Source organism: Gobius niger (assembly GCF_951799975.1).
Source record: "Gobius niger genome assembly, chromosome: 1".
Classification (NCBI taxonomy): Eukaryota; Metazoa; Chordata; class Actinopteri; order Gobiiformes; family Gobiidae; genus Gobius; species Gobius niger.
The window spans coordinates 72,390,212-72,414,919 of record NC_136852.1 but is presented as its reverse complement, the minus strand read 5'-3'; the positions used below and the strand labels follow the sequence as shown (position 1 = coordinate 72,414,919).

The 24,708-nt window shown below is 42.1% G+C and overlaps 1 protein-coding gene across 2 annotated transcripts in view; it reads right to left on the bottom strand.

Moving 5' to 3' along the window:
- Positions 1-650: 650 nt before the first annotated feature.
- The window catches only part of pcsk5b (proprotein convertase subtilisin/kexin type 5b), a 104,940-nt gene continuing 80,882 nt past the window's right edge, over positions 651-24,708 (bottom strand). Inside the window, exons 15-21 of one of the 2 annotated variants that reach the window (XM_079552085.1) lie at positions 24,520-24,622; positions 21,425-21,618; positions 19,490-19,574; positions 12,444-12,547; positions 10,110-10,248; positions 6,856-6,971; positions 651-1,351 (exon numbers count right to left, since the gene is read on the bottom strand). In XM_079552085.1, coding sequence (XP_079408211.1) covers positions 1,236-1,351; positions 6,856-6,971; positions 10,110-10,248; positions 12,444-12,547; positions 19,490-19,574; positions 21,425-21,618; positions 24,520-24,622 — 857 coding nt within the window. In that variant the 3' untranslated portion in view covers positions 651-1,235. The remainder of the gene's footprint in view (positions 1,352-6,855; positions 6,972-10,109; positions 10,249-12,443; positions 12,548-19,489; positions 19,575-21,424; positions 21,619-24,519; positions 24,623-24,708) is intronic. The other variant, XM_079552086.1, reaches the window with a different exon arrangement.

Below are 24,708 nucleotides of genomic sequence, written 5' to 3'. Positions count from 1 at the left end.
GATAACTAGGAAATGCCACAGTCAATCAGTTGTCTTTCATTTATATCCTGAGTAGAGATATTGTCACATGTTGTCGTACTTTATAACTCTACTTCGGTATTCAAAATGGCCACCACCAACAACAAAAGTCACATGACTGAAAGGCATATAAGTGATTTGCCTCATGTGGACTGTGGAGTGTGTCAGACTGTTTTTAATGCAGGCTACTAGTTACCATAGACACGCACTAGCCTAGCACTAGCCTAGCACTAGCCTTGCATTAGCCTAGCGCCACGTAGCTCTTCAGATATCTCCAGAAATCAGCAATTCTCTGGATAACTAGGAAATGCCACAGTCAATCAGTTGACTTTCATTTATATCCTGAGTAGAGATATTGTCACGTGTTGTAGTACTGCATAATTCTACTTCGGTATTCAAAATGGCTGCCATAACAACAAAGGTCACATGACTGAAAGGCATATAAGTGATTTGCCTCATGTGGACTGTGGAGTGTGTCAGACTGTTTTTAATGCAGGCTACTAGTTACCATAGACATGCACTAGCCTAGCACTAGCCTAGCATTAGCCTAGCGCCACGTAGCTCTTCAGATATCTCCAGAAATCAGCAACACTCAGGATAACTAATGAGGTCCTATGTCAAAAATCCCGAAACATCCCTTTAACGGCCTTCTCCCCCACATGTGGCGGCCATTACAGACGAGCTGCGTTAGGTGTGGAGCTTAAACAAACAGAGAGGTGTGCGCGTGTATATTCATGCGAGAGTTTGTCTACGGCGGCCAAAGTAAGCCCAGACGCACTTCTTTTTCTTTTCTTTTTTTTTTCACATCACTAAACCTTTTTATTATCTCACGTTTATAGGCCTGCTTTTTCCATCCACTGATCCTCCTCCAGAGACCGGGAAGAGGAGCCAAAGAAATGCACACGGAAATTCACAGACTCCTGTTTTTTTGTTTGTTTTTTTTTACCTAAAAACTGGCAACAACAAAAAGAGAAATGATTTTGGCATCGATGCTTTGGTCACATGAGAGCGACTTGAAAGGTTTCGTCCCTGGCGGTGTGTGTCCCTGTACAGACAAAAGGTAGGTTTGTTGTAGTCCTGTCGGAGCGCCTCGAAAATTCAGTCCCGTAGAGGAGGCACAGATTCTCTTATAAATTATGTGACTGTGAGCGCGCGCACCCCCCCCGTGTGTTCCTTTTTTTTTTTTTTTACGGCGCTCTTCCTCCCCCCCCCCCCCTTCAGCCCTTTTGCGAGCACGTTCGGCAGCACAGTTGTTGCAGCACTTTCCGCTGGCACAGATTGTTCTTTTTTACGAGCACGCAGAAACTGCCTTCCGCCCAAGATTCTTCATTTGCTTTCCCCAGAGCAGGAAGAGGAGAGACGGGGGGTGTTTTTTTTGGAGAGCGGCGGAAGAGAGACAAATCAGAGACAGCAGGGGGGGGGGGGTTTGATCCAATCAGAGGACGGTGTTCGGCGAGGAGCGAGGTCCGGGAGGAGGGATCGGTCCGTTTGAGAAGAGTCGGAAACAAAAAAAAAAAGAGAGGACAGACAGAAAGAGAAGGAGGAGAGAGACAGAGAAAAAGTCACACAATTAGCAAATTGTCAGAATCCGTCATTTCACAGGGAAATTCTGATTAGACTGATCGTTAACAGCCCCCCCCCCCCCCCCCCATGCAACAAACATGGCTGCTATGGACTTCGAACACAGTAACCTATGGCTCGTTCTAGTGCAGAAACAGGCAAAGCTTATGCAGCAGTTATGCATTATCTTTCTGTATCAGGCTTGGTCATGTTTTGAGGGCCGGATTTGAGGGCTAGGTGGGCGCCATCTGGCCCCTGGGCCTTGGTTTGAACCCGCTCTTGCATCGCGGTGAGGATCTTCACTGAAGGTTTCGGGAGTCGTCTTCTGTAGTTCAAGTGTAGGACGTTTCGCCTGTTCATCCAAAAGGCTTCGTCAGCAACACTAAAGTCCAAGCTCAGAGACTGGATAAAGACCAGTGGGGGGGTTTTAAGATAAGATAAGATAAGATAAACCTTTATTGATCTCACAAAGTCTCTCCCCTCAATTAAAAGCTACTCTCAATCTGTGGGTAGGGCTGCATTGGATCAGACACAGACAGATATTGATGAAATTTTCAATGTACAAAATACAAGATACCCTACTTAAAAAACAAAGTAAGTTTTCATTAAAAAAATACAGTGTTTTTTCTCTATTTTAGTTATATTTACTAGAAAACGATTAATGGATTACTAAAATAGTTGACAACTATTTCAATGATCGAGTAGTTGTCGATTAACTGATTCGTTGTTTCAGCCCTACCTGTGGGTAAACACCTTTGTAGTTCTAAGTCTCAGTGACCCTACTCTACCCTAGTCTTCTTGCAAACAAGAGGAATGCAAAGAACATCAGGTTGAAGAAATCAAACGGCTACAGAAGAGGCTTTATCAAAACCCTTCCATGAAAGAAAAGGTTTTCTTCCTTGGAGGTCTGGGATTTCACCGGTCTTGTGTGTTCAGCCTCCTGGAGGTTCAGACTGAAACTCAGCTTGAGAGTAGCCTTTAATTCGGGCGTTCTGCTCTCCCAAGATTTCATCCGATGGGCGGGGGAGTGACTGAATTTTGCGTTGCATTATGGGTAACATTTGACTTTGCAACCTCCTTCTTCTAAAAAAGGAATACAATTCTATAGGTGATATTTTATGATGCAGACTTTGACTGTTCCAGCGGACGCTCAGCCTCACACTGCCCCGCCGTACAGTCTCCTGCCCGGCTCGGAGCCTCGAAGGCCGGGCGGGATGGCTCACCACTGCCCCCAGTGTCTGTGAGCTGTAACTGGGAGACTATAGTAAAAAGCACTGACAGCCTCTGATTATCTCTCTGCCCAACACGACTTTATCCTGTCTGTGTTTTCAACGTGGGAACATCAGACATGACAAATAAGTCCGTAGCCGAGCTGCTAACCGCTCGCCCGGAGCTAACTAGCTTAGCAGCTAGCACTTATAGATCCGGTGAAAACAAGTATTATGCACTAATAACGTCAATAAACCTGTAACTATATAAAGCAGCCTTTGAGATGATCACACACTGAGCCGGGCTTGATGCATTTGTGGTTTATTGTGGACGTTTCATCAACAATGAGCTGTAGGCGATTGTAACAAGCTAACGGGGCTAACCTGGAATAACCATCGTCCACTGGCACAAATAATCGTCGACATATGGGCTGGATATGAGCTTAAATACTGGGGAGATCCTTGTGTAGACCATGGGTATAGCTATAGTTAAAGATCCATAGGACATGGCAGTAACAAAGAGCTTCTTCCTACACTTCAGAACATTTAAAATCACTAACCCCGACGTCTAAATCAATCAGTAGTTTTGTGAAGCCCAATATCACGACAGGAGTCGCCTCACAGGGGCTGCACAAACCATTAAGGCAATAAAACAGAACAGAAAAGTCTCCGTTCGGTCTGAATGCAGCAACAGGAAGTCATTTTTTGATCACAGCGCCGCCAAGTGGATGAAATTTTGGGAGAGCAGAACGCCTGGATTGAGGGGAGGGACTTCGCTAAGCTTGACTCCTCCCACTGGTCTTTATCCAGTCTGCGGTCTGAGCTGGAAACGTTTGTGTCGCTGACGAAGCCTTTTGGATGAAGAAGTGAAACATCCTACACTTCAACTACAGACTCAAGAAAGGAACTAGTTGAGATAAGTTGATGAGTTTGCCCACCTCTGCACGAGCCATTTCCCCAAAACAATACACAAAACTGAGTCATTGTGGAGGAAAACATGGAGAAACATTGTGTTACATCTTTTGTAATGTTCTATTGCTGAAGGCATGCAAGCGTTTCTGATCAAGTTTCAGGATAAAAACACCCAATAAAAGCTTCAGTGGGAAGACGGGATGAAAGAAGCGGCACATGCGGAGTGAACATGCAGAACTGAACAGATATAGTTGGATATAAAGGCAGAAAGAGAAAAGGCCCTAAAGGGAAGCGTTAGGGTCTATATTTTACGCAGGATTAATATTAACGCGGCACCACTACAGGCAGCGAGGTTAGCGAGTGGTTAGCGAGTGGTTAGCGAGCCGTTAGCGAGTGGTTAGCGAGCCGTTAGCGAGTGGTTAGTGCGACAGCAGCCGATAATGAGGTTAGTTTGTGCCTTTGTTGTGACCAGAGAAACAGTTGTGACTCACCTGTGATGGAGCCTCTGAACCCACACTCAGACCGGGCTGGACCATTCACCACAGAACCTGGACTTTATTGTTTTAATGATCTCACGTGCAGCACTTTGTTGTTTCAATGTGCTATATAAATGATGTGGATTGGAGCCAAATACAACAGAGGCTTCTTTCATGTGGACGCACTGGGTTCAGGAAGTATTCATACTCTGATATTACTGTTTAACCTCTTAACCCCCGCCTAAACCGATAAATCAAATTTTAATCTAATTGAGATTTTAAACTCTTACCTTCCACCGGAACAGAGCACTTTCTCTCCAGTTTGGTTTTACCCAAATGTAAAAGCTTATTGGACAAAGTGTAAAAAAAAAAAAAAAAAAAAAAAGAAGTGACAAAAATGTGACAAAAAACAATAAAAAATGTGACAAAAAAATAAATAAAAAATGTGACAAACAGTTATAAAAAATTGACAAAAAATAAATGAAAAATTGACAAAAAAATAATAAAAATGTGACCAAAAAAAAGTGACAAAAATAATAAAAATGTGACAAAAAAAACAAAAAATGTGACAAAAAATAATAAAAATGTGACAAAAAACAAATAAAAAATGTGACAAAAATAAATAAAAATGTGACAAAAAATAATAAAAATGTGACAAAAAACAAATTAAAAATGTGACAAAAATAAATAAAAATGTGACAAAAAATAAATAAAAATGTGACAAAAAAAACAAAAAAATGTGACAAAAATAATAAAAATGTGACAAAAAAATAAATAAAAATGTGACAAAAAAACCCAAAAATGTGACAAAAAATAATAAAAATGTGACAAAAAATAATAAAAATGTGACAAAAAATTGTCAAAATGTGACAAAAATAAATAAAAATGTGACAAAAAATAATTAAAAAAAAGTGCCAAAAAAACAACAACGAGGCAGCAATGTGAGGAAAAGGATCTGTTTTGTACGTCTTGGCTTTGAGGCGTTACTCTGGCCAATATGCTGTAAGCGCCAGGTGAGAACTTGCTAGATTTGGGTAAAGCCGAACTGGAGAAACTGCGCTCGGTTAAGGCGGAGGGTAAGAGGTTAATAAAGGTCGATCACGATAATCGCGTGGAGCGTTTTAATCGAGGAGAATTGGCCTGAATTTGGACAGTGCAGCTGCAGCGCCTGTCAGGGCAATCCCAGGGAAACGCTCGGCCCAAACAAACAGGAAGAGCACAGAATGATACATGAGGCACCAAGAGGACCTGGGGATTTTACTGTAAAATCAGCTGCAAAACACGTGAGGAGCCTCAGAGTCCAGGACACACACGGGGATGAAGATGTTTGTGTGTTGCAGATGTTTGTGTGTTGCAGATGTTTGTGTGTTGCAGATGTTTTTTGTGTTGCTTGCCCAGGTGAAGGGGTGACATGGGGATGGACGCTGCAGTTTTCAGTTTGGCCTGAGCATCCGTTTAACATGCTCATCCAGGAAAGACCACATTTATTATTATTTTTTTTTTCTTTTAATCCCTTAACCTCCACCTGAACAGAGCACATTTTCTCCAGTTTGGCTTTACCCCAGTCCAAAAGCTTCTGGAAAAAGAGTGTAAATATCAACAAAACTGAGATGAAAACAAGGATGAAAATGTGACAAAAAAGTGACAAAAAATAGTCAAAAAAGTGAAAAAAGTGAAGAAAAAAAATAAAAAATTGACAAAAAAGCAGGAAAAAAGTGACAAAAAAGTGACAAAAAAGAGAAAAAAAATCCGGAAAAAAGTGACAAAAAAGTGACAAAAAAGAGAAAAAAAATCCGGAAAAAAGTGACAAAAAAAGAAAAAAAGCAGAAAAAAAAGCAGAAAAAAGTGACAAAAAAGTGACAAAAAAAGTGACAAAAAAGTGACAAAAAAAGAGGGGAAAAAAAGCAGAAAAAAAGAGAAAAAAAGCAGAAAAAAAGTGACAAAAAAGTGACAAGAGAAAAAAAATCAGGAAAAAAGTGACAAAAAAGTGACAAAAAAGAGAAAAAAAATCAGGAAAAAAGTGACAAAAAAGTGACAAAAAAAGAGAAAAAAAGCAGGAAAAAAGTGACAAAAAAGCGACAAAAAACTGCCAAATTTTGACCAAAAAGTGACGAAAAATGTAGAAAAACGTGACCAAAAAGTGACGAAAAATGTAGAAAAACGTGACAAAAAAGTGACAAAAAATGTAACAAAAATGTGACAAAAAGCGATGAAAATGTAACGAAAATGAGATGTAAGTCTTAGCGTTCAAATGAGGTGTTACACTGGCCTACAGGATTTGGGTGGAGCTGGATAAAACGCTCTCGGTTCAGGCAGGTGTTAAGAGGCTAAACAAAAAAATGTAACCGAAAATCGAGATCGATCATTATGGGTAAAAGAAACGTGATTTTTTTTTTTTTCCATAATCGCCCAGCCCTACAGCATAGAGGTCTGAATACTCTCTGTATACTCTCTGAATACTCTCTGTACACTCTCTAAATACTCTCTGGATACTCTCTGAATACTCTCTGAATACTCTCTGTACACTCTCTAAATACTCTCTGGATACTCTCTGGATACTCTCTGTACACTCTCTGAACCCACTGCATGTTCTCCACAGTCCATGTGATCAGATCGTCGGTCTGTAAAAGGTTCCAGCCCGGTCTTTCCTCGTTAGTCAAACACTTGGGAGCAGAACTCACCATCTTTACAGATGGTGCTAACCACACAGGCCCCCGACTCCAGGTTGTATCCGCTCACACACGTGCTGCAGTTTCTCTCTCCGGGGCCCAGACACTCGTAACAGCTGTGGTCACACCTGCAGGACACACAACACACATCAGGACAGTCCTTCAAACCAAATCTGAAAACTTTCCCCTCGCAGAAAGCCCCCTAACCTGCGAGGTGCCCCAGGGCTCCATTTTAGGGCCAATTCTTTTTTCATTATGCATTACTGACGTGTCTTAAAGAGGTCAAAGACTGGACGTTGCTAAACTTTTACAGTGTGAATGAGAAAGACAGAGCCTGACCTCTCCCTTGGTTCACTTGTGTCACACTGTTGTTTGTCTTGCGCTTCATAAATAAATCTGACTTTGACCTTTTGAGTGTGATATAATCTTATCTTTCGAAAACACGCCTGTATTTGTGCCTTCAGAGTTTGACCTTTATTTTCTATCACGTGTGGTTTTGTGCCTTTTTGCTGCTTTGTTTATATTTTCAATCCATAAATCATCATGACCCTGGGACACAGTTTGCTTGGCAGTTAGTTATAAATGAAATGAGAGCACGTGTGTCATTCAGGGGTTCATGGGGATGAGTTTAGCAATGGAAGTAAGAACAACACCGAGCAAAAGGAAAAGAAAACAAGAAAAACGACAGTAAGATGAGAATCTGCTCTGTGTCGTGTAAATTCACCGGCTCCAGAGAGACTGACCGGGAGGATTGTGTGTGGAAGGTCATCAGCGCAGGGCGTGATAACTTTTAATCATCTGCAAGAATTATTCTGACACTAAACATGGCTGACAAAGCCCGACTGCAGCAAACCAGGACCAATGAATAAACAAACTGTAATCTGGAAACATGAATAATGTCATGATATGCATTTGTATAAAAAGTCATGTCATGCTAAACAAAAGACTTTTGACATTGATGCAGATTTGGGGGGATTTTGAAGTCTCGTGAGTTAGTGTCATCAGACTTGAGTTTTGGGTAGAATCCACCCCAAAGTGGGGCCCGCGGGCCAAATTTTTCCCGCCGACACAATTCTGTTGGCCCGCCAGAGGGTGACCTACTTTTGCGCTGCATTTGGTTAATACTAACTCTCTTCCATTCATTCTCAATGGTAAATATGGATGCAGTACACTTTTTGACCACGAGCGTCAAATTGGGGGCGCTGTTTCACTCCTTTCGCAAAGTTAAGGAAACACTGTTGTGGTGTTTATTAATCACAGAGCGTTGTAGCATCAACTTTCAGTTTTCCAACTTTTATTGCAAAGGTTGTTGACGTCAACATCAGTATATGTTAAATATTGACTCATAAATGCTGAACTGACACTTTCAAAATGATCTAATGTGGCATTTTCTTGGAGTGAACGAATGAGGTAAAGTTACTGTAGGTGCTGTAGATACAAGTGTTTTGGGTTTTTTAGCACTAAATTGCTGCAATTGTTGATTTTCTTTTACTAAAATTAGGCTTTTGCCATAGTTACCATTTGTTTTAATATAGCATGTTATTTGCATAGATAGAATTAAATGCAAATGTGGGCTATCGAAAAAATAAAAAGTAAATAAAATAAAGTAACTTTATAATTTGAAGTTATGTGTTTTTCGTGCTTGACATCGACGTGTTTGGCCCGCGACTCACAGGCACTTTTTCATTTTGGCCCTCGGAGACCAAAAGTTTGGACCCCCCTGACTTAAACGGTTCTGAGTGAGTCCAGTAGATTCACAGAGAGTTTATTTTAGCTTGATGAGCTTTTTAATTAATGCCACTTTCTGCGGTTTCTCCAAATCCACATGTCTCTGTCTTCATTGTTTCTGTCAAACTAACTGTGGTGTTTATTGTAAACTTTTAGCGGGTCCTCTGTCCTGGAGACGCTCAAATGCCCGTTAACCTGATGACATTCCATTGCAAACATGTTGGTGATGTTACATCAGGCTGTTGTTCATGGTTTTCAAACCCAGCCTCCCCCGGTCAGCCTTGACCCGCACGGTCAGGTCATGTGTGCTTCTCCGGGCTGATGCCGGTGTCGTCCCGGCTCCTCAGCGCCTGGACCTGAGGCAGAGCTGGTGCAACGCTCGCTTTGAGACTGTGAGATGTTCAGAACCCGCTTAGACACAGGTCTGATGAGGACAGTGTGTGATGCCCTCAGAGGAAACACCTCATTAAACACATGTTCAGAGGAACTCGCAGCACGCACAGCTGCTCCGTCCTGCACAGACTCACTTAAAAACACTCACTTTACTGTGTTTGACTTCATTTCATCCTGGAATTTGGACTGAAATGTGTGTTTGCACATCCCTTGTTAAAGCGATGAATGCAAATCCGTGGGTTGGTTTCCATCTATTGGTCAACGCCCACTGTCACATGGTCGCAGTGGTTTTTACTTTCTGAATTTTGTGCATTACCGCCTCAGCCTTTTGTGCACAGTCAGACAATAAATGTCATTTCGGGCCCGATCTTTCTGAACACAGACTATAGAGCACAGGGGAGGCAAGATTGCGTCACGGAGGCCGATTTTCACCATAGCCAAAACACAGAGGGCCGAACCTCACCATGGTAGCCTTAAGTTAGGAACCATTTTGTGCCAAAAGCCAATGTTTTACATCAGTGGTTTTTAAGTGGTCCGGCTTCAGGACCCGCCATTAGCTTAATGACAAGCTGCGACCCAAATAAAACTGTACTTTGTCATAAATCTTATAAAATATATGTATTGTATTGTATTTACCACATGTTTTTATTGAACAAGCCGTAGATTTGCTTTTAAGACTGAAAATTATGATCAAAATAACCCAATAATATTAATTTTAAAATACTCCAGTGTGTTTCTGTGTAGTTTCAGATGGAAAATATTGAAAAAAAAGTTTCCTGTAGGCTCGCGACCCACCAGTTGAGAACCACTGTGTTACATTATATATGACCAAGGGCCTGACGTTGCCTACCCCTGATTTAGAGGAACATGTTGTGCTGAGAAGGAGCGCATGGGAAGTACGTGGGGTGGAGAAACATGACCAGTGGAGATGTTATATAGAACAGCCTTCTCCTCCAACCAGACTCCGCGGCCGGGGAGGGGGAGGGACACGGACGTTGTTGTTAATAAAGTTTTTAGTTTGACCAGTGAGAGCCTGTAATGCTTAACTAGATCTTTTTCATTTTCAACACTTCTAATCTCTGGTGTTTTGCAGGTCGTGATGTATGGAAGGAACTGGTCTCCTGTGAGGTGTGTGGTGGACGTACTTCTTGCAGGACCGCTGCACCGCCCCGCTGTCCAGACTCTGCTCGGACAGGTAGTAGCCGCTGCTGCAGGTGGACACACACCTCCAGTCCTCCAGGATGTAGCCGTCAGCACACTTGGTGCACGCCTCGATCCCTGTACCTGAGGACACAGAGCTGAGCTGCGGAGCCGTTTACAAACAAACACGTGGGTTTATTTAACTTCCAGTTTCCAGATACTCCTGGACAGTTCTGATTAGAGCTGGGACTGAACCAACAACCTTTGGATCTGTTAACATGCGCTTTTGCCCGGTTGTCACCCCAGTGTCTCCGCCTGAATCAGAGTCCTACTTTTAACCCCTGAACCCCCACCGTAACCGAGCACGTTTTCTCTTACAGGCCAGTGTAGCGCCTCATTTGAAAGCTAAGGCCGACACAAGTCATCAAAGCTTCCATCTTGTTTTCGTTTTGCGTTTTTGACACATTTTCATTGCTTTTATTTGTTTGTTTTGGTCACATTTAGTTTAGTTTAATGTAACTGTGATGAAGCCACAAACATGAGACGAAAGCTGAAGAAAAACTGAAGAAAAAGGCAAACAAAACATGACGGAAAAAATGAGGAAAGAGCTTAGGTCTTAGCTTTCAAATGAGGCGTGACACTGGCCTATAGGCTATATATGCTTTTCAGTCATGTGACTTTGTTATTTGAATACCGAAGTAGCATTATGCAGTACTACAACATGTAACAATATCTCTAATCAGGATATAAAAGAAAGACGACTGATCGACAGAGACATTTTTATTTGATTATAATCATTGCTCAAGAAGATAAGAGTAAAAACTCGGCCCCAGAGACGCACGTTTATGTGAAGAAACCAGTGAGTCAGTGTTTAAGACGTTAGCATGCTACCGGTTAGCATTTAGCTTCAACAGCTCGGCTCTGACCTCGCCAAGAGAAAGCCCTGAACCACAAACATCTGGCCTTGGATACAACATGTGACAGAGGTCAGAGGTCAGAGCTGTTACTGTAGTATTTCCTCAGTGTCATACATGTGAGCCACACATGTGTTTATCGTGTTGAAGCCAACTGTGAATGGTTGACAGTTGCTAACCGGTAGCATGCTAACGTATTGAGCTGCTTAAACACTGACTCAGACTGAGACTCTGTCGACATAACAAACTGTAAAAATCACAGAGAAAGGTTTTCTGTTTTTTCCTCTTTGATGGGTTAATTTAGTCTTCAGAGTGAAGCAGATCTTTAGTGAATCCTGCTGTAGCTCCACAGACAGAGCTGCTACGTCTGAGCCACATTTGCTGGTTTTATCACAAAAATGTGCTTCTCTTTTTACTGTTTTCTTCTTGAGCAATGATTACGAGTACACAACAATGCCACTGTCAGTCAGCGGTCTTTCATTTTCATCCGAAGAAGAACAAGAACGACAGAACAAGAACGACAGAACAAGAACGACAGAACAAGAACGACAGAACAAGAACGACAGAACAAGAACAAGAACGATAGAACAAGAAGAACAAGAACGATAGAACAAGAACGACAGAACAAGAAGAACAAGAACGACAGAACAAGAACGACAGAACAAGAAGAACAAGAACGACAGAACAAGAACAAGAACGACAGAACAAGAACAAGAACGACCGAACAAGAACGACAGAACAAGAACAAGAACGACAGAACAAGAACAAGAACGACAGAACAAGAAGAACAAGAACGACAGAACAAGAAGAAAGAGAACGACAGAACAAGAACAAGAACAAGAACAAGAAGAACAAGAACGACAGAACAAGAAGAAAGAGAACGACAGAACAAGAACAAGAACAAGAAGAAGAAGAACAAGAAGAAGAAGAACAAGAAGAAGAACAAGAAGAAGAAGAACAAGAAGAAGAAGAACAAGAAGAAGAACAAGAAGAAGAAGAACAAGAAGAAGAAGAACAAGAAGAAGAACAAGAAGAAGAAGAACAAGAAGAAGAAGAACAAGAAGAAGAACAAGAAGAAGAAGAAGAACAAGAAGAAGAACAAGAAGAATCCTGAGTAGAAATATTGTTACATGTTGTAGTACTGCATAAATCTACTTTGGTATTCAAAATGGCTGCCGGAACTATGCGTGATGTCATTGGAAACGCATGTATAAGCTCTCCAGTTGAGAAGCTTTTAGATTTCGGTAAAGCTGAACTGGATAACAGCGCTCGGTTAATGCTCTGTTTGCACTTCCAGACCTGATGGAAAGAAGAAAGATTTCTGTTGTGCGTTGTTGCTATAAAATCAGAAACCCCCCCTGTCCTGTCAGTTGGATCTCCTTCACAGGTGAAGCCTCTCAGGTGTCCCGGTGGGGGAGGGCGTACCTGCACAGGTGGCACAGGCGCGGTGACACGGCTCACACGTCCGTCTGTGGCCGTTGTAATACGTCCCAGCGTCGCACGTCATCTGGCACTTGTTCCCCTGGAGACTGAGGCACAAAGAACAAAAGAGAGGACAGATTATGAAGAGCAAACACAGGCTGCTTCCGAAACGGTCAGATTTCTAAGAGCTCTTACGCCAAACCGGATGTGCGTCAGCGTCCGCCATGGCAAGTTGCCTCCGAATTGGTCTGTCAGTTAGGAAGGAGTTAGGAAAAGGAGCCTTGATGCTAACTATCATAGCCACTTTAGCATAGGGACCTCTGATGCTAACTATCATGGCCACTTTAGCATAGGGACCTCTGATGCTAACTATCATAGCCACTTTAGCATAGGGACCTCTGATGCTAACTATCATAGCCACTTTAGCATAGCGACCTCTGATGCTAACTATCATAGCCACTTTAGCATAGCGACCTCTGATGCTAACTATCATAGCCACTTTAGCATAGGGACCTCTGATGCTAACTATCATAGCCACTTAAGCATAGGGACCTCTGATGCTAACTATCATGGCCACTTTAGCATAGGGACCTCTGATGCTAACTATCATAGCCACTTTAGCATAGCGACCTCTGATGCTAACTATCATAGCCACTTTAGCATAGGGACCTCTGATGCTAACTAACCGGTGATTAGGAGCTCTGTGCCATCCCACAAGCCACTGCGCCAAATCCCCCCACCCCCCTCGCCCCCACCCTCGAGTGATTCATGCGCAACCACTGTTGATTGAGGAGCACATTTAATAATAAAAATAATAATAATTAAAAAGTAAGATTCTGCACAAGCCAAACTTTATAAAAGTGATAAATCCATGTTGTCGTCTCCACAGCTCAGTCTCATGTCAGTGTTAAAGAGGAAACTCAGGAAACAGATTAAATGCTTTTGTTTTCATTTAGTAGAAACTTAAGCCACATGGATCATTTGCATAATGTAGCTTTATGAAACAGCTGCTGAAATAAAATAGCAAAAAAGGGAAATGTTTGGATCATTTGGATTTATTTTTCTCCTTAAATGTCTTTGTTTGGACACTATGTTGTTGTTGACACTGTACACTAGGGGGCGACATGCACTTTTGTTTGGCCTGCACTCCACCAATAACTTTAAAGAAGAAGAAAAGCAGCAGTTGATGATGTCACTTCCCTTTCCCCTGTTTAAGGACGGACGGATTGTGCAAATTCTGCTGAAGCTCTAGCTCATTTGATGGTTTCGGATTGAGCCACAAGCTCCTGCTCAGTTCTGTTACTGAGTACATTTTACATTCGATACCAGTACTTTAACGATGCTTGGGTTTTGATACCTGAGCTACACCTGAACTAAAGGTGTTTTCAGACCTGCACTGTTTGGTCCACTTTAAACGGACCAGGGTTCGTTTCTGGATCTTTTTTACAGGTGTAAAAACAACAAACGAATCCTGGTGCGGATCAAAGAACCGAGACCCACTTTTTCAGGTGGTCTCGGTTCCAAAGGGACTCTGGTGCGGTTCGCTTCAGGTGTGAATATAAACCACTGTTGATCCGAAACAACTCCAGGACACATGCGCCTTTTTGGCCACCGTAGCAAGGCCTTCACTGCTGCTAATGCTAACACTAGATGGATGCTACAAACGATGAGCCGTGGACAGACCAGGAGGAGACACTGAGGAGACACTGAGGAGACACTGAGGAGACACTGAGGAGACACTGAGGAGACACTGAGGAGACTCTGAGGAGACACTGAGGAGACACTGAGGAGACTCTGAGGAGACACTGAGGAGACTCTGAGGAGACTCTGAGGAGACACTGAGGAGACACTGAGGAGACACTGAGGAGACACTGAGGAGACACTGAGGAGACTCTGAGGAGACTCTGAGGAGACTCTGAGGAGACACTGAGGAGACACTGAGGAGACACTGAGGAGACACTGAGGAGACACTGAGGAGACACTGAGGAGACACTGAGGAGACACTGAGGAGACACTGAGGAGACACTGAGGAGACTCTGAGGAGACACTGAGGAGACACTGAGGAGACACTGAGGAGACACTGAGGAGACACTGAGGAGACTCTGAGGAGACACTGAGGAGACACTGAGGAGACACTGAGGAGACACTGAGGAGACACTGAGGAGACTCTGAGGAGACTCTGAGGAGACACTGAGGAGACACTGAGGAGACACTGAGGAGACACTGAGCCTCCTTGATATTTGGGCAGATGCTCTAACACAACTGCGAGAAAAGACACAAAAATGTGAGAAAATGAAGCAGAGGCTTCAAGCGTCTCCTGAACGGCCGCGGCGTCAAAGTGGAAAAACCTCACCAAACTTAAATGAAAGTATGAGACGCATTAAAGCAGAGGAGGATCGAGACCAACAGTTTGTCCCGTGGACATAATGGAAACAAACAGCTCTGCACAAAACTCCTCTTCCTCAGGTGAAACTGAGGTCAAAGGTCAGTGGTTTAGCCTCTTACGTTTCTTTTATTATCATAGTAAGCGTCAAATTTTCATTTTTATTTCATTTGTTGTGGTCATGGGCCGTATGCACAGTGACCCCACGTGATTTCCGCCTGGACAGTCAGCCAGACGCTGTCCTTCCTGTCCGTTATCTCTTCCCATTAAAAATTAGCAGGTCCCACAGAAATGAAGCAATAGCTTTAGATTTGGTAAAGGACAGCGAGTAAAAGTTCGGATGTGACTGGAGCAGGTTAAAAAATATTACATGAGACGTAACGACTTCACTTGAGGAAACCTCCGTGTTCATAACGGTGGATGTTTTTGTCTTGAAGCTAACGCGGCTAACACAAAATAAAAAAATTAAACTAGCGCAAAGTTTAGAACGAGCCTGCGCAAAAAAGAATCGTCCTGTTAGTAGTTTAAATAATATTTACTTGTTTACATGTTATATTATCATTTTTCAACACTAGCCTTTAGCTCTAAGATAAAAGCTCCGCCCCTTACGAGCGCTGGCGTTTCCTTTGGGGCTGGATTCACAGTGAACCTGATGTTTGTAACAAGTTTCTGTGACTGTCCATCAGTAACTCGTCCTTCACCAGATCCTGAGCTTCTCTATATTTGTGTGGGAACCTGCTAATTGTGAATGTAAACGATCGCTGACAGGAAGTCCAGCGTCTGGCTGACAGTCCAGGAAGACGTCACGCGGGGAAACTGGACACTAGCCTATTGCTGTCCACTGATCGTCACACGTGTATGTGTTTACAAAATATAGTTCTCTTGCAAAAACTACAGTCTGAACACGAACTGCACCAAACAAACAAAGAAGTAGTTTCTGATCCGGAACAAACAAGCGGAGCAAAGGACTTTTCAGGTCTGAATACACCTTAATCTGTTCCTTTCCCTTCCATTTCATTTCATTACTTTTGCATTTGATTCACTTGTTTAAGGTGAAACAACCAAGAAACTTCCTTTAAAAGCAGCACTAAGTAACGTGTTTACCTTAATAAATCCTTCCCGTAGTCCCTGTGCGGGTCATACAAGTGTTTATGGGATGATTGTGGGGTCTTTTATCTCCCCCTGGTCCCAATATACTCTAATGGAATCACCAAACTAACAGGCTAACGCTAATTTTCCCACAAATTTTTACATTTTTAAACTTTATTGTCCCAAAATTTTGCTCTACATTTTCACGTTTTTTCCCCAAAAAGTTAAACTCATTTTTTTCTACGCATTTCTTCCCCAAAATGTTTCTAAATGTTTTCCCAATTTTTTTTTACCAACAGCATTAAACCCTGAACATACGGATATGTATGTATATGTTTATTCCTTCCCAGTGCCTGGTTCTGCTCTCAGTATCGTGTAAGCGTTACAGCTCAGCCCTCTCTGACAGCGTCACTTCGGCGTTTTGTGATTTCAGATATGAAAAGTCTGGCTCCGGTTGTCGCGGCCGAGCAGCTGCTGTGCGTTAGCGGAGCATTCTTGGAAATCCGTCTCCTCTGTGACTCGGAGCCCGGGCCGAGCGCGGGGCCTCAGAGCCTCAGAGCGTTTAGAGGAAATGATGGCTTACGCTGGGCCCGCCTCCTCCTCCACCGGCTACACACGCTCACAAAATTCCAGCGCTCTGTTTAGGCCGCGGCGCCCGGCAGGTTTACACAGAGCGGGCGGATGGAGGAACACGGCCTAAAATGGGCAACGCTGTGGCCTGAGCGGCTTCAGGATTTACTGAAGGTCAGAAGGTCATGAGGAAACAGGAGCTGCTGATTTAAAGGGATATTTCAGGATTTGTGACATAGGGCCTCATTTCCTAGTTATCCAGAGTGTTGCTGATTTCTGGAGATATTTTTTTTTCTAATTCATGCAGTTCTTATATTTGAAGAGTTTCGTGGCGCTAGGCTAATGCTAGGCTAGCACATGTCTATGGTATCAGCTAGCCTGCATTAAAAACAGTGTGACCCGCTCCACAGAGCACCTGAGGCAAATCACTTATAACACCAGACTAACCATGTAAATGTCTGTGTCCATAGAATCATGTTTGGAATATAACTGACCTGCATCACATGAATGATCGCATTTTGAGGGACTATTTTCTAGCAGATCACTCCGCCGCTGTGTAGCTTATACAACCACGAAGCTGATGCTGCTCAAATATAAGGTATTTTAAATGCAAAATGGTTAAAATGATTCTATGGACACAGACATTTATATGGTTAGTCTGGTGTTATAAGTGATTTGCCTCAGACTAGGGCTGTGCAATTAATCGAAATTCGATTACGATTTCGATTACAACAGTAAACGATTACAAAATTAGCATGATCGCAAAAAATCGATTATAATTTTTTTTTTCAATTTTTCAATTTTTTTTTTTTCAATTTTTTTTATTTAATGTTTTTTTTTTCAAATTTTTAATTTTTGTCACTTTTTTGCTGGATTTTTGTCTTTTTTTAATGGATTTTTGTCTTTTTTTTATGGATTTTTGTCTTTTTTTTATGGATTTTTGTCTTTTTTTATGGATTTTTGTCTTTTTTTTATGGATTTTTGTCTTTTTTTGCTGGATTTTTGTCTTTTTTTTTATTTTTGTCACTTTTTTGCTGGATTTTTGTCATTTTTTTGCTGGATTTTTGTCATTTTTTGCTGGATTTTTGTCACTTTTTTGCTGGATTTTTGTCTTTTTTTATGGATTTTTGTCACTTTTTTGCTGGATTTTTGTCATTTTTTTGCTGGATTTTTGTCACTTTTTTGATATTTTTTTCTTAAAGGCAACAAATAATTGTTTGAATAATCGTGATTTCAATTATGACAAAAATAATCGTGATTATTATCTTTTCAATAATCGAGCAGCCCTACCTCAGACTGTTTTTAATGCAGGCTAGCTGATACCATAGACATGCACTAGCCTAGCGCCACTAAACTCTTCAAATATAAGAACTGCATGAATCACAGAAAAAAAATATCTCCAGAAATCAGCAACACTCTAACTAGGAAATTAGGCCCTATGTCAAACATCCTGAAATATCCCTTTAACAAACATCTGCCCTGTTGTTAAAGGCGGCGCCTCTGGGTACCTCACCATTCGATAACGATCATCTCACGATACGCCCATACACGATATCGATATATTACACAAAAATAACCTACGATACATCACGATTTTTTGAAACATGTTATTTTGTAGCTGTTTTTTTTAACATACTACATATTATTCATTATCTACATTATCTACAATTAATGATCCTTGATACTCTGATACGAGGAGAACCTGAGCCTCATGGTGGTGTTTTACTGTAAAGAGCAAAAACACGACTGACCCGAGCCCCGTGAGGCGACACAAGCTCACGGTCTGAATTAGAGGTTAGATTATTGTCCCGAGCCCGACATGACATTTCACGCATGACAGTCGTTTTTTTTTCCTTTTTTTTATTAATGTCATTATAATCTCTAGTAAAAATCTAACCTAATGTCTGTTGGATATAAAATGGTCTGACTGAATCCTCTATAGAGCTCCACAGTCCCGCCCCTCGCAGTCCTGTTGCTCCGGAAGCAAAAAATCCCCGTCTACACGACCGTCGATTTTCCAAAAATTCAAATATTATAAGAGTATAATAAGAGTTTAACGTCACCGCAAAAGCTAATCAGCTATGTAGCAATTCGTGACCATAGAATGTTTCATTTCAATCCAAAAAGAAGACGACATGTTGAAGAAAAGGCAAAGGTACAAGTCTGTGACATGATTCACTTCCTGACTATAGAAACTCCGTATCCCAAGAACCATTGCGACATCGCGCCCGCTGGTCAAGGCAACCAGGTTTTCAGCAAACACGGCCAGTTTCTTTTACTTTGCAGACAAAAGTTCTATATTATTTCACTATTAAACATCTGAATCCTGCTGATTGGAATAAAAATGATCGGTGGTTCGTTTAATTGGATCGTTGGGAACATTTTTGGGACGTTTTTCTTACTCTCAGTGTTAGACATGGATAAAACGTCAACTATCTGCCTGCATTATGTTTTAATAAATTGTTTATAATATGTTGTCTACATTACAATAAATAAACACGTGTGGGAACGTGAAGCTCCACCAATCAAAAGCCTCGTAGTAGATCATGGGACTCCCGAGCATCCTGGGTAATGTAGTTCTAGGACGAAGGCTCGCAGTTAAACTAGATGGATCTCATACGTGCTTTTTTCACCTGCGTCTGACTTTGCGGTCGCTTTATAACCACAGAGCTGGATTCAGCCCGAGCTGACGGAGTTACGGAGTTAAAGACTTTATTCCAAATCAACACGGTCTCAAAGCAAGGGGGGTTTTACTTCCGGACCGGAGAGGAGGCGGGACTGTGGAGCTCTATTGACTGTGACCTCATAAATATGCGTGACATCATCAAAAATATCGATATCGGGAATAAAAGGAATCGTATCGTCCCACAAAATATCGCGATGTTTTGAAAAATGAATATATTGTCACATCCCACCTGTGTGAGGTCAGATTCTTCCTGTGAGGACATGTGGCCTCGTGTTTGTGTCTGAGTGAGTTTCAGTTGAGCAGATGTTTCCGTGCGTTTACCTCGTGCCGGGTTTACACTCGGTGCAGATGCTGGAGCCGGTGCACTTCTTACAGTTCTCAGGACAGCGCCGGCAGATGTTGGAATCTGGAGAGAGAGGCCAGTCACTCACAGCACACGGAAAATGGAAACATGAAGCTCCTAAACCAGGAAGTGCCATGCTTTACACCTTCACAAGAATCTTTCTGATGATTCACTCTGATCATTTCACTGTAACGCTATGTTTGATACCAGTACTTTAACCAGACTGGGTTTTCAATACCAATACCTGAATAATAATAATAATAATACATTTTATTTAAAAGCGCGTTTCAGAAAACCCAAGGACACAGTACAATGGACACATTAAAAACATTGAATAAATATCTATACTAAATTATTCGTCATATAGAATCATAAAACAGATTAATAATGTTAATTTATTCCACTTTTTCCTTCCAATTAATTTCTTTTGCATTTGTATCAATTGTTTGAGGTGAAACAACGAAGAAACCTCCGACAAAAGGGCAGAAAAAACACTTTTCAAGTCATTCTTATTTTTCTAATGTTTTTTTTTCATACAATATTCAACTTTTTTTTTTTTTAATTTTTCTCAATTATTTACGTATTTTTCCCCCAAATGTTTCCAACATTTAAAATTTTCCCACAATTGTTTTTTTTCCAATTTCTTTATTTTTTTTCCCCCCAAAATTTGCCCAGAATTTTCCACTCGTTTTCACAATTGTTTTTTCAACTTGTGCTTCACTTTTTTATTTAAATTTTAAATTTTGATGAACAACAGCATCAAAACTAAAGATTTTGTATATTCATTTTCGATGCCTGCTTTCGATACTTTTATTTTTTCAATACCAGTAGAACCTAAATCTTATTTTTCAACCCAGACGGGCATAGATACAAAAAAATATAATCTTTTGGGAAACACAACTTTTCACTCTTTTTAGCCATTTTCTGGTGGAATATGAATAATGAATAATAATAATGAATGCATAATGGATATTTTCTCACAGCAGATTGTTCAGTAGAAGTGAAAAAACGGCAGTCATAGCATTAGCACAATGCTAACCTGTAGCATCATGTTAGCATTCTCTGTTTTTATGTATTTATGGGCTGTTGAACCACTTTGCTCCTCTCCGTGTCTTTGTATCATTATTTAGTAGAAAACTATATTCATAATTCAGCATTTGCTAAAGCAGTTTTTGAATAATTGGCTTGTTGCACAATGTGGCTACGCTAGTTCCTCTGAGCTGAAGTTGTGGGCGCTAGTACTTCCTGTTCGTATTAATTTCCATTAAGATTAGCTTAGACTCGTTCGAATCATCGCATTTCCTAGAGATTCTGTGGTGGACAGTGAGTTCCTGGTAGATGATCACTTCCTGCAGGTGAACGAGGTGCTACAGTGTAAATATTTCAGTGGAGGAGACGTCTGTGTTTATAAGGATCTGTGAGTTTGTCTTGAAGCTAAAGGCTAACATTCATTTCATGCATTATACAATTTCATATAGTGCCTCAAATATAAATTAATACTTTAATTTTTTTAGCGCTATATATTTTTACTCCATTCTTTAGAGCATGTTAGCCTTTAGCTTCAAGACAAGCTATCAATCCTTTACGATCACAGGCGTCTCCTCTGAACTCGTTACATCCTACACACAGTAAATTATCATCTACCAGAAACTCACCAACTCGCCCACCACGTAATCTTTAGAAAATATGATTATTATCCGGGGTCCGAGCTCATCTCTATAGGAAAAGAATACAGACAGGAAGTACTAGCGCTCGCAACTTCAGGTCAGAGGAACTAGCATAGCCATACAGTGCAACAAGCCAATTAGAGATAGTTTAGATTTTTCCCCAAACTGTTTTCCCACGTGACCATATACGGGCGAGTCCAGAGATGCCGTCTGTATCTATAAAGAGTGCGGAGGCGATGGCGTTACCGTGGTGCAGGTAGAAGCCGTCGGCGCAGTTGGCCACGCAGGTGTTGGAGCCCTCGTTCAGGTGGAAGCCGGGCCGGCAGGTGCTGCACTGGTCACTGCGGCTGCCCACGCACGTCTCACAGGACGACGAGCACTTCTTACAGCGCTTCCTGTCGTCACGGAAGAACCCGCTGGGGCACTCGGACACGCACATCCTGCAGAGAGGTCACAGAGAGGTCACAGAGAGGTCACAGGGAGGTCAGGGAGGTCACACAGAGATCACAGAGAGGTCACAGAGAGGTCACAGGGAGGTCAGGGAGGTCACACAGAGGTCACACAGAGATCACAGCTATAACAACGTACGACCCAGAGCAACAGGCCTCATTGTGGAGTAGAGATAACCCGCCTGTCACATCCCCATTACTACTATTTTCAAATAAAACTTCATTGTGTCATGTGACCAAAGTAACAACTGATCACACTTGTATTGCACTTTACCAGCCTGTGTCACAAGTTTCTCAGAGTTCACTGTCGTCATTATTCGTTCACTCCTCACTCTGTGTAAGCTTCATTTACCACGTGGATATAATGTGTTCATGTCCTGATCTCTTATGTCAGTGCCCTCTGCTGGACACGTGTGGCATTATTTTTTATCTTTAAGTTGCCCCCTAGTGGCTGGAATGAGTATCCTGGTTATTTAGTTTAAAAAAATCATCACTCCGCACAGGAATGGGCAGAGACTTACTTTGTTTTTTGACATACTTTGTGCTCTACACATCAGGGGCCGGGTTAAATCATCTCATGGGCCGGATTTAGCCCGCGGGCCGTAGTTTGAGGACCCCTGTTCTAAGTGATTCAAAACAGTCAGATCAGAGCTCTTTATCTGACGTTTTCTTCAACCTCTCCTCTGGTCCTGATACCACTGTGTGTGTGCGTGTGTTCCCTGCTTTTCTCTGTGGTCGTCGTGCAGTATGAAGCTGAAACTAAAGCTGAAGCTGAAGCTGAAGCTGAAGCTAAAGCTAAAGCTAAAGCTAAAGCTAAAGCTAAAGCTAAAGCTAAAGCTGAAGCTGAAGCTGAAGCTGAAGCTGAAGCTGAAGCTAAAGCTAAAGCTGAAGCTGAAGCTGAAGCTGAAGCTGAAGCTGAAGCTGAAGCTGAAGCTGAAGCTAAAGCTGAAGCTGAAGCTGAAGCTGAAGCTGAAGCTGAAGCTGAAGCTGAAGCTAAAGCTAAAGCTAATGCTGAAGCTGAAGCTGAAGCTGAAGCTGAAGCTAAAGCTAAAGCTAAAGCTGATGCTGAAGCTGAAGCTGAAGCTGAAGCTGAAGCTGAAATGTATTTAATGAGGTCAACTCTGTGTAAGCAGTTTTTGTTTGCCAACCATACTCACTTTCATTTTATGATTAAAATCGCAAATCAAATTACAATCACACTTTCTGTCATTAAAATCGTAATTCGCTTTTTTTTTTTCAAACTGCAAATGATAATCCACATAAATACTTAAGAATATAAACTACATTTGTTCTTCTATTACTCACAGATTTATTCTCATTGGTAAAAGTAATAAACTGTTTACACCAGAGTATTGACTCTAAATCATGTGACTTAAGTAGCAAGTGTTCTGTACAAATCCAAATCCATGAAAACATAGTGAGTAAATGTGTTTGGTTCCATATGAAACACGCGTGTGGGCTGTCATTAGCGGCACATTAAAGGCCTCCTGTGGCGTCCCGGGCCGAGCAGCGAGGGCTAATGATAAGGCGGGTCTGTCCTGATGCACCTGCGCCTCGGTCTCTCATTAAAGTCACAAAGCCACAAAGGCAGAGGCAAACTTTGATCCCAGGAGCCGGTGGCACTTTCATACGTGTTACATGTTACACACGACACACACAACACACACAACACACACAACACACACAACACACACGACACACACAACACTCCCCACACATGTTTGTATCCACGCGGATTTGTCACTTCAAGAAAACGGAAACCTGGGGAAGCAAAGACCCAGCCCTAAAGTCAAATGTAATCAGCTCTCAGAAGGATTTCTGAGGCAAACGTGTTAATGTTTATTTGAATATTCTAAATCATCTTATTATACGGCTCTTCACAACGTAAATTGAACGCTCCGTTGATTTGAATGGGATTTCCCAACGTTCTACCGGTCATTATTTTCTGATAAAGGACCACTGATAATAATAATGACCGCTGCCAATGGCAACGGAGTTCGTGCTTTCATATCACTCCGCGCGTACGTAGTAGCGACACTATCTCTGTCTCCGTCACTGCGAGAGAAGTTGGGGGAATTGCTCGTGAAGTTAGCGTGAGTCTGACTTTCAACTTACCCAGAGATTTACCACCATTCTTCCTCTCCAACTGCGCTGACGCGAAGCGGAGGGGTCCGGTTCGCCCTGAAGGTAATAATGACCAGCGTTCTATACATTATCGCTTACTTATCTTGTGTAAAGTTGAGTTTAGACGGAGCGTTTGTGTTTGTGATCGTTCATGAGACTGACCCGAGAGAAGACGAGACGCTCGCGCTGATGGGAGGAGTTATTTTGAGGCGTGGGACTGACCTGCACACGGAGCAGCTGGACGTGCTTTGAAGACGCGATGGTGACTTTATTAAAACCCTGGAGGGTCACACAACATTTGTTGCCCTGTTTCCAAATATCGTCACAGGAGGTTTGAAAAGTGGCTAAATCTGTGTCAAAGTTACGCTCGGATCAGCTCCTCCGCAGCGTCCCCCCTCGGCCCGGGGTCCCGTTTGTTACTTCCTGCACGTGAGTTTTCATTTACACGAGTACGAGACAAATTCCTAACATGGGGAATATTTCTACCACTATAGTTTCTAATAAAAGCCCCGGCCTGTTTTAGAGACCGGCTTTAATTTGCCTCCGCCAGCCGCGAACCCGGCCTCTGTCAGAGCCGCTAATGGAATACAGGCCACTATTAGAGAATTTACGGTAAGAAGCTGACAGTGTTTCACCAGCTCACCCTCACAGGGAAACATAATTCCACTTCTGTGTGTTGTTCTTGCAAACACGTGCATCTGTATATGTATTATATTTGAGTCTCTCCTGTGGTGAGCACACAGACACATGTTTGTTGTGAGTTCTAACCTGGTATTGTTCTTGAACTTGAGGAAGAAGTGCAGACAGTTGATGCAGTGGTGGGGCCCGGGGCCCTCGCAGCCGTTCTCATTACACTCGGGGTCACAGGGGCCTGAAAAGGAACAACATCATCAACACACTCAGGAGGATCAAGTAAAGTCGCTCCTTCAGACTCATGTGGATAAACTGGGGAAACAC